General features: G+C 40.0%; 1 protein-coding gene across 1 annotated transcript in view; it reads left to right on the plus strand.

The window, feature by feature from the left end:
- The first annotated feature begins 1,533 nt into the window (after positions 1-1,533).
- Positions 1,534-23,456, plus strand: part of LOC133072644 (fatty acid desaturase 2-like protein FADS2B) — a 43,721-nt gene continuing 21,798 nt past the window's right edge. The window contains exons 1-3 of the mRNA XM_061166181.1: positions 1,534-1,854; positions 12,567-12,677; positions 22,055-22,252. Coding sequence (XP_061022164.1) covers positions 1,534-1,854; positions 12,567-12,677; positions 22,055-22,252 — 630 coding nt within the window. The remainder of the gene's footprint in view (positions 1,855-12,566; positions 12,678-22,054; positions 22,253-23,456) is intronic.

Consider the following 23,456-nt stretch of genomic DNA (forward strand, 5'->3'; position numbering starts at 1 on the left):
AAATAAAACAAAACCAAAGCAGAGTGATAACTGAAGAATAAAGCAAAGAAAACAAAACAGATAAAAATGATCAGAAATCATTAAAAGATAATTAAAATGATTGAAAGATGAAATCTTAACACTTTTGGAAATAGCAATGGCCCTTGAGAATTTGGACTTCCCTGGTGGCTCAGATGGCAAACCATCTGCCCGCAATGTGGGGGAGACCTGGGTTCAACCCCTGGATTGGGAAGATCCCCTGGAGAAGGAGACAGCAACCCACTCCAGTATTCTTGCCTGGAAAATCCCATGGACAGAGGACCCTGGTAGGCTACAGTCCATGGGGTTGCATGGACTTGGACATGACTGAGCAACTTCACTTTCTTGAGAATATTATACTAAGTGAAAAAAATCAAGCAGAGAAAGACAGCTACCATATGATTTCACTCCTTTCTGGAATATAAACTTGAAATGTTAAAAACAAACATACAGAACAGTGAAGTGGCTACTCTAGTGGAAGAGTTGGGAGGATGGTAAAATGGGTAAAGAAAGTCAACTGTATGGTGACTGATGGAAAATAAAACTTTTGGTGGTGAGCATGCTGTAGTGTTTCAGAAGTTGAATTATAATTTTCCACACCTGAAGTTTATATAATGTTATAAACCAATGCAACCTCAATAGGGTGTTACAAACATTTTAAAGTCAAAAATGCTTTTTTCAGAAATTTAAAACCCTTCAGGAGAAAGAACAGCTGTCAAAAGAACACTTTGCTATGTGACTCAGGGAATTCAAACAGGGTTCTATGACAATCTAGAAGGGTAAGAGGGGGAGGGAGATACAAGGGATATGGTCGTACCTGCGGCTGATTCTTGTTGATGTATGACAGAAAGCCACAAAATTCTGTAAAGCAATTATCCTTCATTCCAAAAAAAAAAAAAAAAAATTAAGTAATCTGAGAAAACCAGAACAAAAGGAAAATTTCCAATCTTAACAACAACAAAGAAAGAACATTTCCCAATTCCAGGAGGCGTTCATATCCTCCTAAATGTTTTGAAATCTTCTCATGTGTTGAATTAAAACAACTGTTCCTTTCAGAGACATGGGGGAGAGCTAATGCACCTGACCCAGCATGATGCCAGTGTAGGCAGTCAGCAGAGAGGGAGCCCAGCCTCTCCTTCCAGGGGTCAGGCCACACCATCCTCTGGGCTGTGATTGGCTCCAGCTCTTGGCTAAGGGACATTTAATGATGAATAAGAATGCAGCTAAAAGATCAGCTAGCAGAGAGAGAGAAGAGAGAAAGGCAGACTAATCTTGGGTGTGAGAAAAAGTAGTCCGGTCTTCATCAGGACAAAAAAAGATTCAGGACAGAGAAGTGAGACACTGGGAAAGAGCTCACTATCAGGTTTGCCAAGAGTCAAGTAGGCTAAAAAGTTTTCTGTGTAGGCGTCTTACTTCATGGAATAAAAGGAGAGGGAAAAGGTCATTCTGTAGTTGAATCAGGAGAAAAATAGAAATTCTCGGTGTCAAGCCAGAGATTCTAAAAGTACAGAGACAATGACATTTGAAGAAAAGCCTGAGGGCAATGGGAGCCTTGTAGACGAGAACCAGCTGTACCTAGGTGCGAGGCATCAGGCAAACGGGAAACCAGGAGCAAGTGGGAAAGCCAGGCTCTCTGCAAGGCAGGAGGCAAATGACAAGTGCGACTTGCCCAGAAAAAGCCTCAACAGGTACAGCTGGCAGGAGATCCAGAGACACAGTCAGGAGACTGACCAGTGGCTGGTGATCAATCGCAAGGTCTACGATGTTACTGGCTGGGCGGACAGGCATCCCGGTGGGCGCAAGGTCCTCAACCACTATGCTGGGGAGGACTCCACGGTAAGGAACTCAAAGTCTGCCCTCTCTGAAGAAGCTGCTGGGTGGCTGGGAGCTTGGCTGTCTTTCCAAAAGCTTTCCAAGTACGTGTTCAAGTTCCATGATCACTCATCTCCCTCCAAAGCAATTTTTCAGGATTCCCATCCAGAAAAACTTGAAAGTTAATTAAGCCTCAAGGTCTAACTATTATTTACACTAGGTTTGGGATGGGCTCAGATGCTGACAGTAGATACTATGTGTAATTCAGGTTTGGGTTTTTGTTCTTGGCATTATGATTTTGTTTTGTTTTATTTGTTTTGTTTTGAAATGGAGTCATTGTCTTATAAGAAGAACATTACAAATAGGTGAGTAAAATCTGGAAAAAACAACTTCATCCAAGTAGAAACTTCTCAGACTCCTGCAACTGGAGTGCATGAAATAGACAGCAATTCATCTGGTGAGCATCAAAACGTTGAACACTGTTTAAAGCGTACAGTGACACAGGAATTTAGACTTTGTAGAGTTCTTTTTTGTCGTGTAGTTCATTCAGTGTGATACGGGTAATACAACCCACTTTTCTGGAAGAAGTAACTGAAATCAGGGTGGTCAAGTGACTGACCCAAGTTCACCCAGCCAGCAGATCTCAGATTCAAAACACTTATCTTTCTTAACTTTCAGTCTTAACCACTTTCCTTCACCAAAATAGCTGAAAAAAAATAGACTTTCAATGGATTCCTAAAATACCACACATCATGTATGTTAAGTCACTTCAGCCACATTCAACTCTTTGCAACCCTATGGACCACATCCCACCAGGCACCTCTGTCCTTGGGATTCTCCAGGCGTGAATACTGGAGTGGGTTGCCATGCTATTTTCCAGGGGATCTTCCTGACCCAGGGATCGAACCTGTATCTCTTACCTCTCCAGCAATGGCAGGAGCGTTCTTTACCATCAGCATCACTTGGGAAGCCCGAAGACACTATAGACACATTCAAATGCATGACCTCACTTAAACTTCACCATAAGGAAAGTGAATAGTATTCCCATATTAAAGAAAAAAAAAAAGACTAATGCTAAAACATGAAAATAATGTATCTCACAGTCCACAAATAACAGTGACAAATTTTTAAATCAGATAGGTTTTATACCATAAAGCCCTTTATAGCTGATATTAAAAATAAAATTGTCATTTAATATTGAAGAGGGAGGTTTCTCAAACCTTAAAAGCATTTAGGAATCCCTTCTAAAATATTCTATAAGAAAGTTGGTTTTAGCCCAATCAGGAACTTTTCCTCCATATTATACAAAAGAAGAAATGGAGAATAAAAGGTGTTAAATAAACTAATTCAAGATCAGAAAATTAGCATATTATAGAGTAGAAATTTAAACAGATTTTTTTACATTACCCTTGTTGTTTTCTTGTTAGTATATAATTTTTCCAACTGCTGTCAAAGCATACGATTAAAAATGTTGATTCATGAAGCTCTGCTCTGTGTTACCTGACTGATGAAAACAGAATACACAAGCATGCGGCAAGTCTGCAAAGTAAGAAAGATTTTGTTTTTTGACACTAGCAACATCTTTCCCCAATTCTCGTTTTCCCCAATTTCTAAACTTTTCTGTCTAATCAGGGTCTTCTACAATCTTCTCATCTTGATTCTGCAGTCAGAGGAATGCCTCTCTGAGCAGACCCTTCCACGTCCCCACCACTCTGGTCTGATCTGATATTTTTAAGACAAAGCTCAACCTTTTCCTGGGAAAGTGTGCATGAGCCTGTGGCCCATAATGGGAGTCTCACATGTGTCAGGAAGACCCTAGGAAGCCAGAGAGCTGAGGATAGAAGAAGCCAAGTGACAGGCATTTGTGCAAGAATCAGGGGAAAGATTAACAAAAATAAAGGGAAAAAATACTTGTTGATGTATGACAGAAAACCACAAAATTCTGTAAAGCAATTATACTTCACTTAAAAAACTAAAGTGGCAAAAAAGAGGAAGAAAATACCACAGATCTCATCTCCACAACACAAAGAAAATATGGACAATGCTTTTCTAACACAAGTCACAGAATCAGCTCAGAGGATGTGTTAGAAAAATATGTACCTTCAACCACCTTAAATATAACTGGTAGACGTAGCTTGCAGCAAGCAGCTCAGCTGATGAATTTGTAATTTGCTGGTGAGTTTTTATCTCCCAGAAGTCAGAGAAAGACCACAATTCTGCATCCAATTCTAGTCAAGAAGGTAGAATTAATTAATAAAATAGAAACAACCAGAACCTTATGGGAAAATACGCATGACACCTTAGGATTTGTGTCTTGAGGATGAACATCCTGAGCATGGTCAGTCATGTGCCCCACACTTTTAGAAGGCAGATCCAGAATGTTCAGGGAAAAGTCTCCAGGGGATGATGGCTAGAAAAGAATGGAAGCGTGCCGGGAGAACTCTGACAACCACGGTATTCCATGGCCACTCAAGAGTACATGGGGCCTGAGGTGCAGTATACTGGTTATATAAGCCTGGGAAAGTCACTGGAATGCTCTGGAACTCAGCTTCATCACCTGCATAATGGGGACGACCTTACCCATCTAATTAGAAAATGAGACTAAAGCTTGTAAAGTGTTTAGCATAATGCCAGACACACTTTTCATTAAATCATAGCTATTATTATTCACATCACAGCATCCATAGCCTCAGAGATGTGACTCACATTTCCTGTTTACCACCTGCTTAGAAATCCTGATTGTTTGTTGCCAACTGGTAACAGAGGAATACTTGGTGGAGAAACGGCATGTTCTCTAGGGAAGGAGAGGAGGACGTTAAGTCAGAGAACCTGAGGTCAAATGCTCTCTCTCTACAGCCTAAAAAGTGTTTGCAGGCTGTGCCCTGAAAGGCAAATGTGTACCAAATATGATCTCTGTGCACAAGCCCTGGATCATAGCTGCACCTACCCAGAGGGGGGCGTCTTTCGTTATTTACATAGAAACTCTTCCCCAAGCCTCCATCCTTCTCATGAAAAGTACATAATGATACCAAGGTAGTTTGTTCCATAGGGCCACTCATTCATTCATTCATTCATTCATTCATTCATATGGTCAGTCATTCTAAAACTTTTTTAGGTGTCCACTCTAATGATTAAGAGTACAAATTTGGGAATGAAAGAGGTGTGGTTTGCATGTGGGCTCCACCACTTACTAGGTATGTCCTGAGGAGCTTGCTGAAGCTCTTGGAAACTCAGCTCCTTTGTCTAGAAAGTGGGATAATGATACTTTTATCTTACTATGGTTGTCAAAGTTGGCAGAGATAAAATAAAGGGTTTCTTCTTATATTGGCACAGATCAAACACTCAAAAAATGGTGTTTATTATTACTTAGTTATTCTGAGATAAGTTGTCATTTTGTCCAAGGAATAGTATTAAGAAAAATAAGTCTATTATACAAAACACAGGCACATCAATTCCTGTTATTGCACATATTAATCTGATTTTTTCAAATTATATGATTTAAAACTAATGCACAATGCTCATAACTAAAGTCGAGGCTCAGATCCTCTCACCTAGAAAAGCTTACCTAGGAAAAGCCAGAAACAGCCTATAAGTCGAACAAGAGGAATTGATTATATGGATTACAACATGTCCATATGAAGCATGCTGCATGCTAAGTTGTGCTGAGTTGCTTCAGTCACATCTGACTCTGGGCAACCCTGTGTACTATAGCCCAAGGCTCCTCTGTCCTTGGCGATTCTCCAAGCAACAACACTGGAGTCGATTGTTCTGCCCTCCTCCAGGGGACCTTCCCCACCCAGGGATCAAACCGACATCTCTTATGTCTCCTGCATTGGCAGGTGGGTTCTTTACCACTAGCACCACCTGGGAAGCCCCAAATTTTATATCAGTAAGTCAACAATATTTCTGGGCTCCGCAAAAGAAGTAAACACAGTCTTGTGAGGTGTGCACAAGAGCAGCATGTTCAGAACAAAGAAGTCAGGGTTATCACCCAATGTGCATGGTCAGCCACCTCCTTGTGTCTGAACATCACACTCTGAGAGGGACAATGAGGAACTCAAATTCTTCATCAGAGTAAAAATCCAATATAACAGGAAAGAGATGACAAAAGCCTAGAGGAAATATAGCAAAATTTATTTCGTCTCCTTGGAAGAATGCAAGGTGGAAGAGGAACGAGTTGTGTGAAAGTCCAAAAGAGTCATGTGGAATCACAGAGGCAAAGCTGGGGCGGGGCAAGAGCGGATGTGTACAGAGGTGGGATACAGATCAGGTTCACATCGTGAGTAAGCACCAGCAGAATAGGTGTCCCGGCTTGGCCACATCCTTTGCTTAGCACAATCCTGGTCAACATGATGGCTTGAGGATGAGGAAAGAAGGAGGAAGAGAGGATGAAGGGTGTGGGAGGTAAAGAAAGAGACAAGAGAAGGAGGAGGGGGAGAAAGGGTCCTGGGTTCTGAGCGAAGGACCCTGGATTTTACCATCACTGTAGGTCTTCCTCTCCTCCTGCTGCAGGTAATGATACTTCTCCAGCACAGCATCCCTCCCTACATGCAGTCCTACAAGGAAACCAACCAGGATTCCAGCTGTTTATAAAAGGAAAGTTGTCATCAGTAATAACTGCATCTTTTGTGGGCTGTCAACATTTTTTTTTTTTTACTTTAAAATTAAAATTTAATTTGATTCTCATTTGAATGATGGTTCAGGTTGAAAAATAGGTATGAGAGTAAAGAGACAAGTGCAGTTAAAGTGCTAATGGGTGATAATGGCCATGAAGAGGAACTCTTTTTCAAACGCCAGCCTGGAGGTTAAGTAAAGGTTGAAGATCAAGAAGAGTAAGTCAAGACAGAATGGGTACAGGTATCCGAATGGCTGAGTCCCTTTGCTGTCTGCCTGAAGCTATCACAACATTGTTAATAGGCTATGGTCCCATGTGAAATAAAATAAAAAGAGTCAAAATGAAGGAAGGAGTCCAGGGAACATGCTGAAGTCCTGAACAAGGCACTGACAACAGGAATGAGGGCGAGGGGATGGATAACCAGGAGACATAATTTATAACAGGGGATAAGTGGCTGGGTAAGTAAGAAGGAGTAAGGAGTCTAAACTGCCTGATGGATGACTTATGTAGGTAAGTGGGTGGTAGTTGTCATTATGAGATAATGAAGCCAGGATGATGAACAGGTTCAGTGGGGACACTGGAGAGAGAGAGAGAGAGAGTCTGGCCTGGAGCTCAGTTAAGTATATCACAGGAAAAAGTCTCAAATGATGAAAGTTCTCAAATAATAGAGTGAGATATGGCAAAATAATAATAATAGTAATAATAATAACCCTCTGTTTATCCCTGTGGGTGGAGGGGAATCTTGGTGACTTCATGTAAACATTCTCCACTCCAAAGTGGCTCTTTTCCACAACAAAGGCAAAGACAATATTCTCCCCATAAATCAGCCTACTCAAAACTTGTGATCTTCCAGAAATACAAGGGACCTTGATTTAGCAGTTGCCTTGAAACAGGTGAGATCTGAGAAGAAACAAGAAGAGGAACTATGCAAGGTGTAGGACTCGGTGTTCGTGGTTGGGTATTGAATATTCTGGGGAGTTGTTTTTTTTTTTTTTTTTTTTGTGGGGGGGGTTGGGGTTGTGCTGCAAGGCATGTGGGACCTTAGTTGCCCAAAGGGATTGAACCCACACCCTCCATTGGAAGCATGGAGTCTTAACCACCAGACTGACAGGGAAGTCCCTGAGTGAGCTTTTTGAGCTAAGTAAATCAAAATCTATGTTCTAGTTACATTGTTTTGTAACTATATACATATATTCACCATGGGTGAGTTTTTCTTTTCTGAATTTGGGGAAATTTCAACCCACTTCAGATGAACCAAATAATAATTATATAAGAATATCATCATTTAATGACATGTGATTCCAAAGCTTAAGCTCTTTGTTGCTAGGCTAAGTCTTCAGCAAGGTTTTGTAATGACTGAATAAAGGAATGAAGGAATAAATGAACCCATGTGGGAGAATAAGTAGCATCCACAGTTAGGAAAGAAATCGAATCTTGAGAGATTAAGCCTTTCCCCAATATAAACAACACACTGCACTGCTCCCTATGCTGTATTTTGGTGTAAATTTTATAGGCACACACTTTGATTGCAGAACAAGATTTGGTAAATGGAGTTTCTCCTGGATTTCAACCCACACATGCCCTCTAGGCCAAATGCCTTGATGCAGGGCACAGCCAAGTGCCTTGATGCAGGGCACAGCCTGTATACAGTAGGTAAATTGTAAGGACATGATCCTTCTCAGGCCTTCTCACTTTACATACTTGTCTCTCCCACTAGGGATCAAACTGCTCTTCCAATAAAGGATACCTTTCCATCCCCCATTAAATAACAGCAAAAAATCAGCAGGATTTCCAAACTCACTTGTGAAAGCAAAGACAATCACATCTTTCCTCTGTGTTGATACTGTTTGAGAAATAATCAGTCTTAAGTGGAGCTACAGTGTAAATTTATGAATAGGTTAGGAAATAGCGATGATGGTTGAGAAGTGAATCAAAAGATAACAGAGGAAAATGAGAGATTATAAAGTAGTTAAGAGGTCAGAAAATAGAGATGCTGAGAGTTGGGAAGAGACAGCAGTGCTTAAGACCCATATCCTTTGAACTCAGTACTTCTCAACTTTCTCCTTGTTAGAGAAATCATATACTGCTCTATTCATTCACCCTTTCCCTTATTCATGAGACATCTCTTGATCACATGTCATATTCCAGGCACAGCGAGAAACATCAGGTATAATTTAATCAATAGTGCATGGTCTCAGTCTTCAAAAAAGTCAAAAGCCACTAAGAAGGTCTTTGTGAATACACAGGTTCACTGCAACATCATTCGAAAAGCTTTAGGAACACAGTGTCATGGGAGCCCAGAAAAGATCATAAATAACTTTCCTAACTATGTTAGGAAGGCATGTTTCATCTGGATGTTCAAGAATGAGAAGGAAATTTTAAGTTGAAAAAATGGAGGAAAGCAGTCAAGGCAAAGGGAGCTGTATGTATCACGAAGCTTCAGAACTACACAGGGTCATGGAATGTTTATTGAACAGGGAGACTTACATCGGACAGGATGAGGCCTGAAGGGTATGGTGAGAGGTAAACTTGGAGAAGTAGGTTGGGGCCACAGACAAAGTGATGCACGTGATTAAAACCTAAGGTGGGAAACACCTTTACTAACTGCCTAGCATGCATGTACTGGTCTTAATATCCTCCCAAAACAATCTTGTATCACCCTTCTTTCAGGAAAAGAACTGTTCATGTTATGACTGGAATGGACATTATGGCTTCACGGCTTTAAAACCACCTAGACTTGAGTTCAAATCCTGGCTCTCCCACTTACTGTGGAAATGTCCTGAGATTTGGAGTCTTTATATGTATAACAAAAGTGATGGAAGTTCATAGAACTAAGTTGATGATGCTGAGTTGGCCCATAGAGCACCTTGTACATAGGATATAACAACAACAACAAAAAAAAATGGTGTTACTCCCTCTCCCCTTCATTTAGCCCAGACTTTCTTCAGGAGGAGCATACTTGCCAAATAATGTTAATTTAAAAAAAAAACCAAAAACTCTATTATGAAGGTCTTTTGAGAAGGAAATTTCACAACTTACTCTGTATCTAGACTCTAATAGGCAGTTCCTTCTAATTGAATATTCTAAGACCACCTAAGCCACTTTTGTGCTGCCCATTAATACAATGAAAAGAGTTCCACACAGCAGGGCAGTTCTTACAATTCTGGAAAACTCTGCGGGTCTTCAGTCTCTGTTGTCACAGTACTGACCTGTGAATCTTGCTGAAGATCAGAAGAAACAGTGAACCCAGAGGAACATTAGCGTCAGCACACTGTTCCAGGGCTCCGGATGACTGCTCAGAGTAAGACGCAAATCCAGGGCCTCACCCCTCCTCTACACTCTGATCTTGATCCCTCAGAGTGTTTCTCACCCTCATCTGTTCCTTAACAACAGGCAGAACATGATTTTTCAGTATGGGCCATCCTGAAACGTTTAGTCACATTGGTAATCACCGAATGACTCTTATCCTGTTAGGTAAACTAACTTTAGAGTCATTGAATGTGACACGAAAACACATCTTTGAAAGCAGCATTTCCCAAGGGGGTCAGAGAAAGTGTACAAAGGCAGAATGAACAGTAGAGCCTGGACTGGTTCTAGCAGATGCAAATCCCTTCTTACATCATTGAATCTCAAAAAATGAGTCTAAAGAGTTGATATTGCACCTCTCTGAATAACCTCATTCACTATATATATATATATATATATATATATATACACACGTACATCATACAAGCCTACACGTATGAAAATGCTTTATGTGTAGGCTTGCATGTTGCGTGTAGTTCTAGATATATCTAAAGTTGCTTTAGATTTTGAAGATGGAGGGTTCATTGTATTCACTAAAACAATTCAGAGCTCACTCCGAGTGGAGTATGGAAAGAAAATCTCCGAACTGTTATATTTTATTGAAAAGAAGGAAGGCAGGTAGCTCTTATCCCTGTGTGTCTTAGTTGTTCAGTCATGTTCAACTCTGCAACGCCATAGACTGTAGTCCACCAGGCTCCTCTGTCCATGGAATTGTGCAGGCAAGAATACTGGAATGGGTAGACTTTCCCTTCTCCAGGGGATCTTCCCAACCCAGGGATCTAACAGGGCTCTCCTGCATTGCAGGCAAATTCCTTACCATCTGAGCCACCAAGGAAGCCAAGAGGTATACACATAGGAAAGAGAACTAATATGTCTGAGAATTTACTATAAGCCACTCAGATTCTAATCAGTTCACTCAATTTTTATAATAACTTTATATATTGAGTAGCTATTACTGTCACTCCATGTTAGGGAATAGAAAACAGGAGCATGGACTGGTCAAGAGACTTGTCCACAATTACACAGCAAGTACTGAACTTAGGTGGAGGAAGGCTGCTAGGGGATCTGGTTTCTTAATCAGCACCATGCAACACCACCACTCCAAAATATTGTGTATGGATTCCACACATTCAAATTAAAACCTTGGTTATTTCTCTTCATACTAAATCCTTCCTATTCTCAAAGTCATAATAGCAAGAAGTGCAGTATCTTACTCTTGGAGAAGCCTCCTTTCCCCCAAAGCAGTTTAAATCCCTGAAGAAAAAAAAAAAAAAGAAGAAGAAGAAGAAGAAAAAAAAAAAACCCTCTATCTCTTATTTCCAAACTTAAGCAGGACATGAGAATCAACACTGCTTCTCATAGCCACTTGGAGTTACTACTTAAAATGGGAATGGATTTGGCAAAATATAGTGGGTCAGCTCTATTTTGTGCCTGTTTCAAGCCCCCACAGGGAATGCTATGGTTTTTTCGTTGTTGTTGTTTTGTTTTTTAAAGAGTGCTAAGGCTTCTTCAGTAATAAACTTAGCCAAGAAAGTGCTACTTTAGACAACTAGTGAAAGGTTGTTGCTGAAAGATAAGACCCGGGATTCTTGGCCTCCTGAGGAGAAGAATTCAATCCGGGGCCAGAGACGAGGCTGGATCGCTCAGAGCTTTTGTGTAATAAAGTTTTATTAAAGTATAAAGGAGATAGAGAAAGCTTCTGACATAGGCATAAGAAGGGGGCAAAAGAGTACCCCCCCCCCCCCAGTCTTTAGCTGTATGTTATATAGTCACTCACAGTCTGTTAATGAAACGAAAGGAATGTCATAAAATTTAGAATGGCACCAGATAATTCATCCCTGGCCATAAAACGATTGACTTGAATCTTGTAGAAGGGCAGAATACCAACAAATAGTTCCATTTACATAGATTAGGGGAACAATACCTGAGTAAGTAAGTTAGGCCTTTTGGCGGAACTAACTTGAAGATAGACTCTGGGCTTCATTAACATAGCTTAAGACAACATTTCCATAAGAAAAAGAAATGTATTGGTTAACTCAAGGTTTGAGAGCAGTTAGCTTTAGGTGAGACCAGGTGTCATGGCAACACAGCATGTTAAGAGAAACCTCCTTTTAAATTTGTATAGAGAAGGAAAATCATATCGCTGGTTTGTTTCTTCCTGCCACTTAAGAGAGATAAAAATGTCTGGCACTTGCAGCCTCTTTCCTCCTTTTGGAGACCCCTGGCCTTCCTGCCTGTTACCCTCTCATAAGGATTTGAGAGCTTTGCTCCCAAGCTCTCTTAGACATTTGTTATCATCATCAACTTTAACTTGTCTTTCCTTGGAAATAACTTAATGCAAGAACCTCTGTCCCTTGGTCCTTGGCCAAGTATTAAAAGGGAAACTCTGATAAATGTGATTTGCATAGGCAGTCTTGGTTGCTGCATGCCCCAAATAATGTGGGCAACTTCCACACCATGCCTGAGGTTTGACTCTAAAGACTTGCCATAGCCCATAATCTCAAAGCCAACTACTTCTTCTGGTGCTCAATAAAATAAACAAAAATCTCTTCCAATGCTTGGGGATCAACTTTCTACCCAGGACTTGCCTAGTAAGCCATGCACTCAGAGGGTGGATCACCATTGTGAGGCTTTCATAGAGGAATTTCAAGGGCAATTCTGACCAATGAACTTGAAGTGTCAACCTAGAGTTGGAAGTAAATGCTCATAGCCTGTGCTGATTGCTAAGGTCGGTACAGAATGAAATAAGAAAGGGGAGATATCTGTGTGTAAGCATGTCTTTTTTAAGCCTCTAACAGTTCTGTCTCATTCACAGGACGTCTTCAGAGCCATGCATCCGGACCCTGACATTGTGCGATTGTACCTTAAACCACTGCTCATTGGAGAGCTTGCTCCAGAAGAGCCCAGTCAGGAGAGAAACAAAAATGTGAGTGAGGTCTTAGGACTCAAGAATATACAGAGGGATGGGGATGGGGTATATTTCAGGGCCAACTTATCACTTTTTGTGGGAAACCAGCCATCATGTCTGGGAGGGCCTGCAATAGCATAAATGAGAGGATTCCAAATATTTCATAATAATCCTCCTGAAATACTCAGAATTGTTAAACCTGTGAGAAACAAAGGAATGGAATGCTTAGCCCTCTGCCAAACAGTAATCCCATGTGTCTAACTACCTATGATTCATGGGGTTGCAAACAGTTGGACACGACTGAGCGACTGAACTGAACTACCTACTTCTTGCCTCGAACTTACACATAACTTTTCTTTTTCCATGACTGCTTATAATTGTTTGATGTTCCCTGTTAAACCAGTTTTCATGAGAGCAGACACTATGTGTCCTCAGTACCTACTGGCACAGGATTGGACCTGTAGTAGGAATTCCATAAATAGCTGTTGAATCAATGATGTGACTATAACCTAACTATAGTTCTTTTTACAGTTGGAGAAATTACAGTTCCAGGAGAATAAACTATCTTCTGAAAAGCAAAGAACAGGAACTCCAGTTCACCTCTTTCTGGCTCCAAACCTTTGGGTAATCCCCACGAAGAGCACCACTTTTCTTTCACCAAGAATTTGGTTGACTGAAAAACTGTCTTCAGAGGGCAGGGCCTCCATAAAACTAGAATTCACTGGAACGGTTGCACATAAAGCTTAAAGGGATTTTAGCTAATATTAAGCACTGCATTTTTTTTTTTTTTTTTGCACTTCATGTTTTAAAACAGTTTACAATTGTATCATTCTTTTGAAATACTTTGTACAAAGTGGTGATCCAGATATAACTATGAGGCAGAAAGAAAAAGAATTATATTTCCACTTTAAAAAATGAAGAAAAACAACAAACAAACAAACAAAAAGAAATGAAGAAACAAACTCACAAGGGGATAGGAGAAATCTGAGGAAAGAGGACTGGTTACGTGCAGGACGAAGAGAAATACTTAGGCTGACAACTTAGGCCCATGTGCATCCCTCAAGGCTGTGTGTCAGGAAATAACGCATTGTTTTGAGATGATTGTACCCTCAGGCAGACAGCCTGGACACAGAGCCCAGTTCCTGTGACAAGGTGTAGGAGCCGAGATGCTGTCGTTCAGTCACTAAGTCACATCTGACTCTGCGACCCTGTGAACTGCAGCATGCCAGGCCTCCATGTTCCCTCACTATCTCCCAGAGTTTGCTCGAACTCATGTCCATAGAGCATGATGCCATCCAACCATCTCATCCTCTATCCCTCTTCTCTTCCTGCCCTCAGCCTTTCCTGGCACAAGGGTCTTTTCCAATGAGTCTGTTCTTCCATCAGGTGGCCAGTGTATTGGAGCTTCAGCTTAACCATCAATCATTTCAATGAATATCCTGGGTTGATTTCCTGTAGGATTGACAGGTTTAATCTCCCTGCTGTCCAAGGGACTCTCAAGAGTTTTCTCCAACACCACAGTTCAAAAGCAATAATTCTTTGAGGCTCAGCCTTCTTTCATGTCCAACTCTCACATCCATACATGACTACTGGAAAACCCATATATTTGACTATATGGACCTTTGTTGGCAAACTAACACTCTGCTTTTTAATATGCTATCTAGGTTTTTCATTGTTTTTCTTTTAAGGAGCAAGCATCTTTTAATTTCATGGCTGAAGTCACCAGCTGCAGTGAATTTTGGAGACCAAGAAAATAAAGTCTGTCACTATTTCTATTTTCTCCCCATCTATTTGAATGAAGTGATTGGACTGAATGTCATGATCTTCATTTTTTGAATGCTGAGTTTGAAGCCAGCTTTTTTACCTTCCTCTTTCACCTTCATCAACAGACTCTTTAGTTCCTCTTCACTTTCTGCCATCAGAGTGGCATGATCTTATCTGAAGTTGTTAATATTTCTCCCAGCAATCTTATTCAGCTTCTGCTTCATTCAGCACAGCATTTCACATGATGTACTCTGCATATAAATTAATTAAGCAGGGTGACAATATACAGCCTTGACGTACTCCTTTCCCAATTTTGAACTGGTCCATTGTTCCAAGTCTCGTTCAAACTGTTGCTTCTTGGCCTGCATACAGGTTTCTCAGGAGGCTGGTAAGATGGTCTAGTACTCCCATCTCATTAAGAATTTTCCACGGCTTGTTGTGATCCACAAAGGATCAGAAGAAACAGTAAACCCAGAGGAATATTAGTGTAGTCAGTGAAGCAGACTTTATTTTTTATTTTTTGGAATTCTCTTGCTTCTTCTATGATCCAACAGATATTGGTAATTTGATTTTTGGTTCCTCTGCCTTTTCTAAATCCAACTTGTATATCTAGAAGTTCTCAGTTCATGTACTATTGAAGGCTAGTTTGAAGGATTTTGAGCATTACCTTACTAGCATGTGAAGTGAGAGCAATTATGTGGTACTTAGAATGTTCTTTGGCATTGCCTTTCTTTGGAATTGGAATGACAATTGATTTTTCAAGTCCTGTGGCCACTGCTGAGTTTTCCAAATTTCCTGGCATATCGAGTGTAACACTATAATAGCATTTTCATTTGGGATTTGAAGTAGTTCAGCTGGAATTCCACCACCTCCATTAGCATTAAATCACCTCCATTAGCACTGTTCATATCAGTGCTTTCTAAGGCCCACTTAACTTCACATTGCAAAATGTCTGGCTCTAGGTGAATGACCATACCATTGTGGTTATCTGGATCATTAGACTTTTTTGTATAATTCTGTTTATTCTTGCCACATCTTAATATCTTCTTTTCTGTTAGGTCTTTACCATTTCTGTCTTTTATTGGGCCCATCTTTGCATGAAATGTTCCCTTGACATCTCCAATTCCATTGAAGAGATCTCTAGTGTTTTCCATTCTATTATTTTCCTCTGCTTTTTGCTTTGTTCACATAAGAATGCTTTCTTATCACTACTTGCTATTCTCTGGAAATCTGCATTCAGTTGGGTTTATCTTTCCTTTTCTCCTTGCCTTTCACTTCTCTTCTTTTCTCAGCTATTTGTAAGGCCTCCTCAGACACCACTTTGCCTTTTTGCATTTCTTTTCCTTGGGGATGATTTTGATCATCACCTCCAGTACAATGTTATGAACCTCTGTCCATAGTTCTTCAGACAATCTGTCTATCAGATCTTATCCCTTGAATTTATTTGTCACTTCCACTGTATAGCTGCAACTTCATACCTGAATGGCGTACTGGTTTTCCCTACTTTCTTCAATTTAAGTCTGAATTTGGCAATAAGGATTTCATGATCTGAGCCATAATCAGCTCCTGGTCTTGCTCTGCTGATGTATAGAGCTTCTCCATCTTTGGCTGCAAAGAATATAATCAATCTGATTTCAGTATTGATGATCTGGTGATAGCAATGTGTAGAGTCGTTTCTTGTGTTATTGGAAGAGGCTGTTTGCTATAACCAGTGCATTCTCTTGGCAAAAATTTGTTAGCCTTTGCCTGGCTTCATTTTGTACTCCAAGGCCAAACTTACCTATTACTCCAGGTGTCTCTTGACTTCCTACTTTTGCATTCCAATTCCCTATGACGAAAAGGACATCTTTTTTTGGTGTTAGTTCTAGAACGTCTGGTAGGTCTTCAGAGAATCGTTCAACTTCAGCTTCTTCAGCATTAGTGGTCGGGGTATAGATTTGGATTACTGTGATACTGAATGGTTTGCCTTGGAATCGAACAGAGATCATACTCTCATTTTTAAGACTGCACCCAAGTACTGCATTTTAGACTCTTTTGTTGACTATGATGGATACTCCATTTCTTATAAGGGATTCTTGCCCACAGTAGTAAATACAATGGTCCTATGAATTACATTCACCCATTCCCATACACTGTAGTTCACTGATTCCTAAAATGTTGGTGTTCACCCTTGCCATCTCCTGCTTGACCATGTCCAGTTTATCTTAATTCATGGACCTAACTTTCCAGGTCCCTATGCAATATTGTTGTTTTCTTCATTGGACTTTACTTTCGCCATTAAACATATCCATAACTGGGCATCATTTCTGCCATGGCCTAGTCTCATATTCTTTCTGGAGCTATTTCTCCACTATTCCCCAGTAGCATATTGGATATCTACTTACCTGGGAGGCTCCTCTTTCAGTGTCATAGCTTTAGCCTTTTCATACTGCTCATGGGATTCTTGAGGCAAGAATACTGAAGTGGTTTGCCATTCCCTTCTGACCACGTTTGGTCACAACTTTCCACCATGGCCCATCCATCTTGGGACCCTGACTTTGAAGGGCTTGAGACTGTGGGATATGAGTCTAGGCCAGTTACCAAACATGTCTGTGGTTCAGTTTCTCTCTCTGTAAAATAGCAACAACAGAACAAACCATATCAAGTGATATTGGGAGATTACTGAGAGAGTTTAAAGACATTTAAAATGCTTAGAACAGTGTCTGGAATATAGCAAATGTTCAATGAACTTTAGATACTATAATTATCATAAACTCAACTGTCACACAAGTAATTTACAAGCCTCTAAATTTACAGAATCATTTAGGGCAGGATGCCCTAGGTAAAAAAAGAGGAAATGGTGCAGAGCTTAGTTGTTTTTCCTAAATATTTTCTCTAAGGAAAAGATAATCCCATTCATGGCTGAGAGCTATAATTATTCATTATCTAAAACAGTGGTGATCCCTGAGGGTAAAGATCTGATATGAATTTTCTTTGTGCATCTGTGATTACCCAGAGATATGTATGTAGACAATTAGTGTTTGAACACAGAACTGAAAGTCAGGAAGTACAGGCTTAAGTCCAGCTTCCATCACTTGCAGAGGATTTCACATTAACCACCCTTCTGGGCTTTAGTGACCCCAGCAGTACAGTGAATGTGATGGTAAAATCAGGGAAATGTCCTGTTGCTGCTGTTCAGTCATTAGGTTGTGTCTGACTCATTGTGACCTCATGGACTGCAGCACAGCAGGCTTCTCTATCCTTCACCATTTCCCAGAACTTGTTCAAACTCATATCCATGGAGTCAGTGATGCCCATCCAGCCATCTCATTCTCTGGCATCCCCTTCTCCTTGTAACTTCAATCTTTCCCAGCATCGGGGTCTTTTCAAATGAGTCAGCTCTTCTTATTAGGTGGCCAAATTTGGAACTTCAGCTTCAACATCAGCCCTTCCAATGGATATTCAGGACTGATTTCCTTTAGGATTGACTGGTTTGATCTCCTTACAGTCCACGAGACTCTCAAGAGTCTTCTCCAACACCACAGTTCAAAACCATCAATTCTTCAGTGCTCAAACTTCTTTATAGTCCAATTCTCACATCCATACATGACTACAGGAAAAACCATAGCTTTGACTAGACAGACATTTGTTGGCAAAGTAATGTCTCTGCTTTTCAATATGTTGTCTAGGTTTGTCACTGCTTTTCTTCCAAGGAGCAAGCAAAGTTTAGTTCCATGGCTGCAGTCACAATCTGCAGTGATTTTGGAGCACAAGAAAGTAAAGTCTGTCATTATTTTAATTGTTTACCATGTCATGAAATCATGGGACCGGTTGCCATTATCTTCATTTTTGAATGTTGCATTTAAACCAGCTTTTTCACTCTCCTTTTCACCTTCATCAAGAGGCTCTTTAGGTCCTCTTCACTTTCTGCCATAAGGGTGGTGTCATCTGCATATCTGAGGTTATTGATATTTCTCCTGGCAGTCTTGATTCCAGCTTCTGCATTATCCAGCCCAACATTTCTCATTATATACTCTGCATTGAAGTTAAATAAGCAGGGTGACAACATACAGCCTTGATGGACTCCTTTCCCAATTTGGAACCACTCCATTGTTCCATGTCCAGTTCTAACTGTTGCTTCTTGGCCTGCATATAGGTTGCTCAGGAGGTAGGTAAGGCACTCTGGTATTCCCAGCTATTGAAGAATTTTCCAGTTTTTTGTGATCCACATCGTCAAAGGCTTTAGCATAGTCAGTGAAGCAGAAGTAGGTGTCTTTTGGAATTCCTTTGCTTTCTCTATGATCCAACAGATGTTAGCAATTTGATTGCTGGTTCCTCTGCCTCTTCTAAACCCAACTTGAACATCTGGATGTTCTCAGTTCATGTACTGTTAAAGCCTAGCTTGGAGAATTTTAAGCATTACTTTGTTAGCATGTGGAATGATTGCAATTGTGCATAAGTTTGAATATCCTTTGGTGTTGCGTTTCTTTGGGATTAGAATGAAAATTGATTTTTCAAGTCCTGTGGCCACTGCTGAGTTTCCAAAATTTGCTGGCATATTAAATGCAGCACTTTAACAGCATCATCTTTTAGGATTTGAAATAGCTCAGCTGGAATTCTATCACTTCTGCTAACTTTGTTGGTAGTGATGCTTCCTAAGGCCCACTTGACTGCACACTCCTGCATGTATAGCTGTAGGTGAGTGATCACAACACCATCGTGGTTATCTGGGTCATTAAGATCTTTTTTGTACAGTTCTTCTGTGTATTATTGCCACCTCTTCTTGATATCTTCTGCTTCTGTTAGGTCCATATCGTTTCTGTCCTTTATTGATCCCATCTTTGTATGAAATTTTCCCTTGGTATCTCTAATTTTCTCAAAGAGATCTCCAGCCTTTCCCATTCTATTGTTTTCCTCTATGTCTTTGCATTCATTGCTGAGGAAGGCTTTCTTATCTCTCCTTGCTATTCTCTGGAACTCTGCATTCAGGTAGGTATATCTCTCTTTTTCTCCTTTGCCTTTCACTTCTCTTCTTTTCTCAGCTATGTGTAAGACCACCTCAGGCATCACTTTTCCATTTTGCATTTATTTTCTTGGGGGATGATCTTGATCACCACCTCCAGTACAATGTTATGAACCTCTGTCCATAGTTCTTCAGACAATCTGTCTATCAGATCTTATCCCTTGAATGTATTTCTCACTTCCACTGTATAACTGCAAGTTTACACCTGAATGGCCTAGTGGCTTTCCCTACTTTCTTCAATTTAAGTCTGAATTTGGCAATAAGGATTTCATGATCTGAGCCATAATCAGCTCCCGGTCTTGTTTTTGCTGATGTATAGAGCTTTGCTATCTTGGCTGCAAAGAATATAATCAATCTGATTTTGGTATTGACCATCTGGTGATGTCCATGTGTAGAGTCATCTATTATGTTGTTGGAAGAGGGTGTTTTTTATGACCAGTGTGTTCTCTTCACAAAACTTTGTTAGCATCTGCCCAGGTTCATTTTGTACTCCAAGGCCATGCTTGCCTGTTACTCCAGGTACCTTTTGACTTCCTACTTTTGCATTTTAATCCCTTATGATGAAAGAAAACTAAACACTGAAGAATTGATGCTTTTGAACTGTGGTGTTGGAGAAGAATCTTGAGAGTCCCTTGGACTGCAAGGAGATCCAACCAGTCCATCCTAAAGGAGATCAGTCCTGAATATTCATTGGAAGGACTGATGCTGAAGCTGAAACTGCAATACTTTGACCACCTGATGCAAAGAACTGACTCATTTGCAAAGACCCTGATGCTGGGATAGATGATAGAATGTGGGAAGAGAAGGGGATGACAGAGGATGAGATGGTTGGATGGCATCACCACCTAAATGGACATGAGTTTGAGTAAGCTCCGGGAGTTGGCGATGGACAGGGAAGACTAGCATGCAGCAGTCCACTTGGTTGCAAAATGTCAGACATGACTGAGCGACTGAACTGAACTGATGATGAAAAGGACATCTTTTCTTTGTGTTGGTTCTAGAAGGTCTTGTAAGTCTTCAGAGAACCATCCAACTTCAGCTTCTTCAGCATTAGTGATCAGAGCTCAGACTTGCATTACTCTGATATGAACAGTTTCCCTTGGAAATGAACAGAGAGCGTCTTTCATTTTTTATTTTTGCACCCAAGTACTCTATTTCAGACTCCTTTGTGGACTAGCACATTTGTGTGATCTATTAAAGTTATCTATGGCTACAAGAATCTGATGTTCATTGGGCCTCTAGGGGTGAGCCCATCCCGACCTTTCCCAGGCATTGGATCATTTAAAAGTTTTATCAGTGAATTTTGAAATGAATTTTCTTGCTTCTAGGATTATGCTCATAGCTCTTTTTTATTATTATTTCAAATTTCTCTTCTTTTTTACATCTGAACAATCAAGTTTTCATTTCTTATATCCTGGTCACTTTCTCAACAGTCTGAGTTTCGAGCACATTATAGTTATTAAGCTAAGGAGATATTTCTTCCCAGGCCTTTCACTGACTCTTAAGTATGTGCAAGTTCATAAATCAGTGCTAGTACTTGACCTACATACATAAGCCCAGTACTTGTGCACAGAATCAGGACTCCTTCAACCAATAGGCACACATGCTATTACCACAGGAGACCCTGTCTCATTCCTATAGGGCTTCTGAGCATCTCACAGGAAATTCATCCTTTGAGCTAATCTAAGTGAACTCTATCTTTCATAAAGGAGTCTTTTGCACACACTAAATAGCTGTTAACATAGAAAGTAACAGAGATCCGTATAGATAGCAAAGATCCCAAAAGTATAATCAGAGATCAAACAACACATTGATTTTAAAAGGCAACTATTATTAATAGATACACACTTCTTCTACATATAAAACAGACAAACAACAAGGACCTACTGTTTGGCAGGGATCTATATTCAGTAACTCATAATGGTCTACAATGGAATAGACTCTGAAGAAACAACATGTATATATATACACACATATATATCATTTGCTGTATACCTGAGACCAATGCAACATTGTTCATCACCTCCATGTCAATAAAACTCTTTGCTTTGAAAAGCAGAAAACTACTTTTGGGGAGTTTCCCTGGAAGCCCAGTCATTAAGACTACTTCTTTCAATGCAGGGGATGCAGGTTTGATCCCTCGTCAGGAAACCAAGATCTCCCATGCCTCACAGCAAAAAAATAAATAAATAAAATAAAAGCAATATTGCCACAAATTCACTAAAGACTTCAAAAGAAATGATCTGCATCAAGAATATTTTTAATTAATCAGTTAAAAAGAGAATTGTTAGAGTTATGTATCTGTTCACTGAACTTCCCCATCCACACACAAAAAGGTAAATTATACGTCCTATAACCATTTGAGGACAGTTTACAAATCACTACTCATCTGTCTCTTCTCCAGAAAAAAAAAAAAATTATCATAACTTGTTTTAAGCATTTAGCTTTTTGTTAATTTTTTTAGGTTTCTTAATTTTTTGTTTAAATTTTATTTATTAAATTTATTAAATAAATGTCTATTCTTAAAATTAAGGTATCATACATTGATAAAATAGATTAATAATTATGTTCATGTGTGCTCCCTCTCCGCTGAAGGAACTAATTTCTTTCTTGCATGTTTATCTCACAGTCCCAGTTGGTGGAAGATTTCCAAGAACTGCGGAGGACATTAGAGACCATGAATATGTTCAAAGCCAACCTGGGGTTCTTCTTCCTTCACCTTGCCCAGATCTTGATTTTGGAAGCCCTGGCTTGGGTAATAGTGTGGCATTTTGGCTGTGGCTGGCTTGTCACAATATTCATTTCCTGTCTTCTCACAGTTTCTCAGGTAAGTCAGTATCATAAGCCTGGGCTGTTACTTCATGCGAAGCCGTAGAATTTTTTCTTCTCTTTACGCTGGTGTCAGCAGCTGGCCTGGCACTTCCTGGCAAGTTACTTATCAGTGTCTGACACTAGCAAGCTACCAAACCACTCTGGGCCCCAGTTCTGTTTTCTGTAACATGGGGTAACAATTTTCTTATGGAAATATTCTGAGAAGGACTAAACAAGTTACTCTGTAGTGTACCTAGCACAGAGACTGGCATGTGGTAAATAGTCATGTCAGTTACTACTCTTTGCCCAGTTTTATCCACAAAATGTCAATAACTGAAGTTCTGTTCCCAGACATGAAACACTCATCTTTACTTTTCATTTATTTACCAACCAACATTTTTTATGATTGTTCAATGATTTTATTAAAGACTATATGCATACACAACATATTTTTACCTTTATATTTAGTCACTACTTACACATAATGTGTTTCACAGTAAAAATTCTTTTAAAAAGAAGCTAGATATGTTTTTTAAAAAGTTCCCTAAGAGAGCTTAACCAAAAGCCACATTCCCACCAACATTTATTAATACACCAGACTATGAAGAGCACAGACTACATCTTATTACATGATAATAGAATCATGTAGATTCTGCCAGAAATGGCAATCAGCAACTGGCATGTAGCAGGGCAGTTGATAAATCCTTGTTGAATGAAGCACAGATCTACTTCACGTCTCTGAAGATAAGCCCAATACTGTATTGTGGACAGAAAAGGAAATGCACCTGACGCTGCCCTTGGGAAACAGTCATCCAGTGGGGTCATTTAGATATCTAGACTGGATACAAGGCAGAAGGGAAAGAAACAAGCATGTGCTGTTTAAGCAGAAACAGGCATTAATTCTAACTGGGGCAACTGGGGATGATTTCATAGAGAAATGACATCAATGTTAATTCCAAAACTTCATAGGTCAATTTCTTTTTCTTGAAAAGCCAACCTGCTTTATTGCTTGAAAAGCCACTTTTGGAAACAAGAAAGGAAACAAACATTTGTTTGGGTTCTTAGTATTAGCGGTAACTTTACATGTGTTTTAGCTCTATGACGCCCCAGTGAGTACAGTATTATAATCCTTACTCATGGGCTTCCCTGGTGGTTCAGGTGGTAAGGAATCCACCTGCAATGCGAGAGACCTGGATTCGATCCCTGGGTTGGGAAGATCC

The sequence above is a fragment of the Dama dama genome, chromosome 1 (genome assembly GCF_033118175.1).
Source record: "Dama dama isolate Ldn47 chromosome 1, ASM3311817v1, whole genome shotgun sequence".
Taxonomy (NCBI): Eukaryota; Metazoa; Chordata; class Mammalia; order Artiodactyla; family Cervidae; genus Dama; species Dama dama.